Source organism: Patiria miniata, unplaced genomic scaffold (assembly GCF_015706575.1).
Source record: "Patiria miniata isolate m_02_andy unplaced genomic scaffold, ASM1570657v1 HiC_scaffold_19, whole genome shotgun sequence".
Classification (NCBI taxonomy): Eukaryota; Metazoa; Echinodermata; class Asteroidea; order Valvatida; family Asterinidae; genus Patiria; species Patiria miniata.
Window position 1 is genome coordinate 13,510,272 of NW_024037057.1, and position 6,416 is coordinate 13,516,687.

Below are 6,416 nucleotides of genomic sequence, written 5' to 3' on the forward strand. Positions count from 1 at the left end.
AACTGTCAAAAAAACTTTTACCAAACACGTTTCATAGGTAACTTTTTACATATTTGCAAGCGAGTTCGCATACATATGAAACATGGTAATGTTACACAACCTGTGTACCTTTTTTAAAGGGTTTTAATGCGTCTTGGTTCTTAATTCTAGCATCAACGTGGCGGGTATCTAGATGCTTAATTAATTCAGGGTTAGAGGCGTCTGTCTCCGGGAAAGATAGAGACATCATATGTACCATATCTCTTAATAGTACAGAGAAATTGAAATCATGAAAAAGCCTGGCCGGTGCATCTAGTTGAACCTAATTGTCCCGCTCGATCCCGGAACCTATTTTGCAGTACACGCGTGTGTGCAATGGCGTATTTTGCGTTGGCCCAGTGGTTGGCATAGTAATGTTTCACATGTATTCTATTACTGTATATGCTTGGAACATTCATGTAGCTAAAGTTACAGACGAAAATTGCATTGTCCTTGAACTGCGCTTGACTTTAGAAATATCATAGTGATGCAGGTGGTTTTCCGACGATCATACATTCACAATTTTGAACCGCCGTATACAATAACTAAAGCGTCTGCATGGCAACATGCCAGAGGCGTTTTGTAAACACACACTGAAAAGGCTCCAGTCAGCTAGTATCAGCGGACTGTCTGCTAGCAATAGGTGTGTTACAGTTTAGGTATCAGAAGTCACGTAAAGTTTGACATTCTCGAAAGTACTAGTGCACGAGCACGTCTAATACTACTCGACCACCGAGTTCGCTGGGCCTAGCTGGCTGGTTCGAGTCTATAGCACTGGGAAGACTGCAACCAATCACTATAGCTGCATGGTTGTTTTTTTGTAATTCGATGGAATTTCACAAACACGATAAACTCCATAGGCTTTTAGATGTTTAGAAACATATAACGAGCTTAACCTATGGGCCATCAGATAAAGACACATAGACACAGTGGCAAATTTCCAGAAACGCAATACAAAAAGCTGCGATTAAATGGGAAAAAAACCTTGCTCAAATTAAAGATAGCTATAGGGCATGGTCCATAAATGTCCTGTGAAATTATTCCGTCGGTTTTGATCAAAAGATAACAATATCATTCAAAGTGTGTTTGTGTTTTTTCAATGCGTAGCTAGCCGCGGCCACACTTTACATGCGTTTGCAATGGAATACAAGATCCCAAAAATTGTGCATAAGAACGTTTTCTTCGTTTTTCTCATAGCCCCTGATGAGCTGAAACTTCAGGTTAGTTGTTTTGCAGACTGGGACCTAGAGTGCTGAAAAACATTCAAAACAAAATCAGGTCAACTTTACTTTTTAGATCAGCACAATTCTCCAAAATTTTCATTGGGCAAAGAAAATGTCCTCATTTTCACCTCAAAAGTTTGAAGACTCATTTACTCAATATTTAAAGGAGACATTTCTTGAATAATTTGCAGATGAGAGGGGAAGTCAAGTGACTTCAAGACTAGACTGGTGAATGTCCAACCATGGTCCCGAATTGTTTAAAAGACCGACCTCTCCATTCATTCATGGAGGAATAAGAAGTTCCTCCATGATTCATTGCAGTCTGGTGGCTGACTAATGATAGGACATGTAAAGAAATAAGCCTAGTACAAGATATGTCAGATGTTCCCTTTGGCGCAGCCGCTGAAGGTCATTGGACTGGTTGTTTCAGGTGCCTGTCTATTTTCATGTAGGCATAGTTTCAATACCTTAAGTTTTGAGACCCCCATTTTCGGACTCAGTATTGTTACGCACCTATACTTCAGATTTTGAGCATATTTGTTGCTTGAAATGAAAATAAAAACCAGAGTAAATTAGGCCTAACTTCAACCCAATAAATCAATCATCAAAATGACTTACATGAGATTTGATCTGATGTTTTCCGCCACGATGCCGTTTATGAGTTTCCCACTGATGCTGGCGTCCGCTTCTTTGATCGCGTCCAGGTAGCTGGGCGGCGCGGTCGGCGCACTCGCCGTGGGTTTCCCGCTACCTGCCGTGGCCGGCGCGGTCACGAAATGCCCCAGTAAAATTCCGACACCAATCCCCACAGCAAGAGTCACTGTCGCGGCGATTCCAATCACAACTTTTGGATTCATCTTGACTTAGTGGAAAAAAGAAACCTCTACGCAATTCCGATCGAGGTAGAAAACTTCAAATTATACAGGAATCGATTTCAACCAGATTTTGTTGGCATAAGTTTACACAATGGCCTTAACACGTCAGTGAATTGGGAACATATGTTAACGGGTTGTAATGCCGTCGGGTTTTAAACCCAGCAGGCGCATACAAAAACAAGTACAGAGGCCCTGAAATGACACAGCAAATGACTTACAGGTATGCCTATGATTGTGTCCTTTTTCTTGCCATTTTATCAAGCAACACGTTTTTGCTCAAAATCTTAAGTAGGCTGCATGTCTGCATGTCAGTTAGTGATATTAAGTTCAAAATGCGCCGATCTACGGAGTTATTTACTTGGTTTGCCCGAATGGTATTAATTTGCAGCCGGATCATATGGATTCATATGCAACCTCTATGAGAGAACACGGCAAAAACAGGCCCTTCTTCGCATCTTTCGCCGCCGGTATTCGACAGAGTATACCTTAGTTCTTACTACAGTATGACCCTAACAATATATTCTATCAAAAAATGAAAGAAAAACAGAGTAAAACACTGATTTTCCCTCGCCAAAATTATGTTGAACACCGCATTTTTAGTCAAAAATCTCCCAGTTTTGTTTATACGTGTAAACCACGCGTTCATGCTAAGAACCGGTCCATTCAAATCATCACAACGTTCAACAGCGCCACATATAGGAGCTTAGTTCTCTCTGGTAATTTTTCTTGGTCTCTTCAAGCTTTCTAACAATATAACCCTTACTGTGATTGGTTCAGGATGAGGCTCGCCCATATTCATTTACAAAAGAATTGTTCATCTAAACTCCAATAACATTTGCCGTTGCTCATGGCTGAGTGCGTAGGGCCTGTCTATTGTACACGTGCATACATGTACACAGAGCCCGGGAGCTGTTATCTCTATGTGCAAGATCATCTGGCTGTGCGTTTTTGGCCGGTTTACATTGGGTCCTTTTGACCACAAAGGATTTGCTATGCGTTTTTCCCCCAAAGATTTTTTTTCGCCCATCCCGTGATCAGTAAGCGGCCTGATAGTTCAATGTTTAAAATCTGTAGCTTTATTTCTTAATATTTCTGAAATACTTGTAGGCTATTTGTAAATATTAATGTTCGTCGTATGTTTCACCAATGCACTTTCCTTCAAATTAACTTAAAATAATTTAATAATTTGTAATGTATGCAGGGCCCCAATGGGAGCTAGTTTTTAACTGTTTGGCAAACACTGGGTTAAGAAATGGAATAAATAAAGAAAGAAAGAAATGACAACAGACCACTGTATTTGATAGTTAACTGAGACTACTGTATTTTAAGAACAGTGAGAAAACCTGATCTCGGAACTTGATTCCGTTGTTAACGCATGTAATTGAGCGGGCCTGTGGACACCCTTTAAAAAAACTGCGATGATTGTTTTCTTTCAATTGAAACCATTTCCCTGTTTTACCCTTAATGTACCATGGGCATCCCATTGGATTGAAACCCATGGTGTCATCAAGAACACCATGTAAGTAAAAAATGATCACTATGAGAGATTTTAGTATGCTTATCATGGGAAACCCATGGGAACACAATGGAGATTGTACCACGGGGATAATATGAGCTCCATGGGAACACCATGGGGATTCTATGGACGCCATGGGAACACCGTGCGGTCTTAATGGACATCATGGGAAAACCATGGGATACCTTGGGTAAGTTTGTCTAATGAAGTCGCAAATTTCATGTGTACACGTCAAAGTTGATATTGTTTTTCTTTCTAAAGCTGGCATTTAGAGGCCACCGTAGAGGCGTGGACATTGCCCGATTGCAAACACAAGCCTGTAATCTCTCGTGTCGTGTTGACTCATTTCCAGCATTACCCCGGAGTGTTGACCTGCAGCTCTGTATCCTTCATAGCTGGTACCGCCTTGTACTTGTACACAATTCATACCATTCACTTACACACAAGTCAAATGCATAACTATGCCAGCAGACCAGAAACTAAACTGCCATGGACTTTAATTGGTGATAATTACGCCCACTGCGGACTTTTAGGAGAACATTATATTCCATCCAAAGATGATCACCCCTAAAAGTAGTCCTGAAGCCCATCGCCGTTTTGAAAAAAAAATGTTTGCAGAATACAGCATGCATTTATTATTGGGCCTATAATTTTAACCAAGTTTCACAGAAACCAAAGCTTGAAGTCGTAGCTCAGATCTTCACGGCCGCTTGATCCATGCAACCTTTTTTTATTTTTTACAACCTTCCATGAGTTCATAATTTATGTACTGGTTGGACATTTAATTTAGCAATCAGTTCACAGCTCCGTACCGCGAGCCAGTTTTTACAAGCATCAAAAAGTTACGACTATATATTTTAAAGAAAAAAACATCAACTTTAAGTTAAACTTTATTCTTTAAGTCTATAATTAGCAGTTTTGCCTACATAATTATTCCCACCGAGCAGCTTTTTGAAGTGTGCATATCATATGTTACTAACATTACTATGCGCATATATTTACATTAATTCGGGATATTACATAATGCCAACCCATGAGGTGCATAATACACAGAAGACCTTGCATACCAGACTGAGATATAAACATCCTATTAAGTGGCAAATTTTAATTCGGTTAGCTGGACTGTGGATGTAGGAATATGGTTGGACCATGCAGCAAGAAAATATGACTTGCATTGAGAGAAGAGATATGAGCCGTGTTACCTAAATCGTGATACTTCATGATCGACCTACATGAATTAGACACTTTATGGAGGGACATCACGGTGTAAAAAACACGTGTGCATGATAATACACGCGTACGACTAGATACATGTATTCGAACCGCGGAAAACAGGCGGTGATCGACGAGTAAGCTTGTATTATGTGTATTAAAAAATGTTTTTTAGATTGCCTTTGGAGAGAACATAGTATAGTAAACATACATGTACATTAAAAACAAACTCGTCTTAATATGACTCGACTATTAAAGTCAATGAAGTGAGAAGTTGCATCCTGTGAGTGTGAGGATGCCAAGTAGACAGGATCCTAGAACAAGCTAGGTGCCCACTGAAGTGGAACAGTAGGGTTGCAGTATCAGTAGAGGGAGGACCTATAGGGTATAGGACGCCCATCAGTCTAAGGTGGTAGCTGAGGACCTAGGGTATAGGAGACCCATCAGTCTCACTTCATTGACTTCGCCTTTTGCTACTTAAGTTTTCACTTTCTTAGAGTTAAGGCACGCTCCTGAAGACGGTCAGAGCATACTGACCGGAACGTCGAGTTTATACCTCTGGTTCTTTTCAGAACCATTCTCTTAGTTGAGAAATTATTCGCACATGGTGTTTCCGTAAACCTTAATTCATTATTGTTTTACTAGTTTTACTAGCATATTTAGTAAATTTGGTGCAGGAGCCAGAAGAACCCATTTGCACCCAAACTTCTTGATTAATCACAAAGTCCTGTAACTTTAATGTAGTTACAAAGTCATTATTACAAGTTTTTCAGAGAGGCTTATAGTTGAGCGGTTTAATTAGGGTCAACACTAGACCAATCCATACTTAAAAGTGTTGTATCCCTTTTCACTTGTTAGTTTATGGTTAAGCATTGTTTGATTGTGAAGTGTTTTCAAGTTTCGGTACCCTAGGATTGACCCATGGTGTTGTCGCTAGGCCACTGCAGACGCTAACGTAAGTCTGTAGTGGTAAATTGGAGGGCACCTCCATGTGTCGGAGTGTGGTTATGCGCCACTTTGCCGCCTCCGTCGCTGGTCGCTGCCTTGCCGACCTTTACATTTGTAGCCACAATAAATAATTGTTGTCAATCCGAACCCACTGTTGACGAGTGTCTTATAGTCAATATTTGACACTATGCCACAACCCCTCCACACTAGTAACATTTGTTTAAGAAAGGAAGGGCATGATGTTCACCCTATGGCTGCAGGCTTCTTTGATCTTGAAAGAAAGTTGCATGCAATGGATAAACTCTTGCACACCGGTCCCGGCCGCCAGTGATGTAGTTCGAGTATCACCCTTTGTCCAACGGAGTTCCGTATTAAACCAACGTCGCTTTGCCGTCTGATAATCTGAAAAATGCAAATTTTATGCGACCCCGCGCGCTTGCTAATCGGAGTCGACTTTAGAAATCGTGACGTCATTTCGATCCGAAATGTCGACTTTATAATTAAACTGTTGATTATTTGAATTTAATTGGCTACCATGTTAATAACATGGTTAATCATTAACCTTGTTACGCATGTTTCTGTAATACATGTAACACACCAACGAGTTACGGATAGGAAGACCAG

The 6,416-nt window shown here is 40.5% G+C and overlaps 1 protein-coding gene across 1 annotated transcript in view; it reads right to left on the minus strand.

Annotated features, from left to right (window-relative positions):
- Positions 1-2,259, minus strand: part of LOC119725848 (putative N-acetylated-alpha-linked acidic dipeptidase) — a 33,419-nt gene extending 31,160 nt beyond the window's left edge. Inside the window, exon 1 of the mRNA XM_038197441.1 lies at positions 1,860-2,259. Within this exon, the coding sequence (XP_038053369.1) occupies positions 1,860-2,098 (239 nt within the window). The 5' untranslated portion in view covers positions 2,099-2,259. The remainder of the gene's footprint in view (positions 1-1,859) is intronic.
- Positions 2,260-6,416: the final 4,157 nt, after the last annotated feature.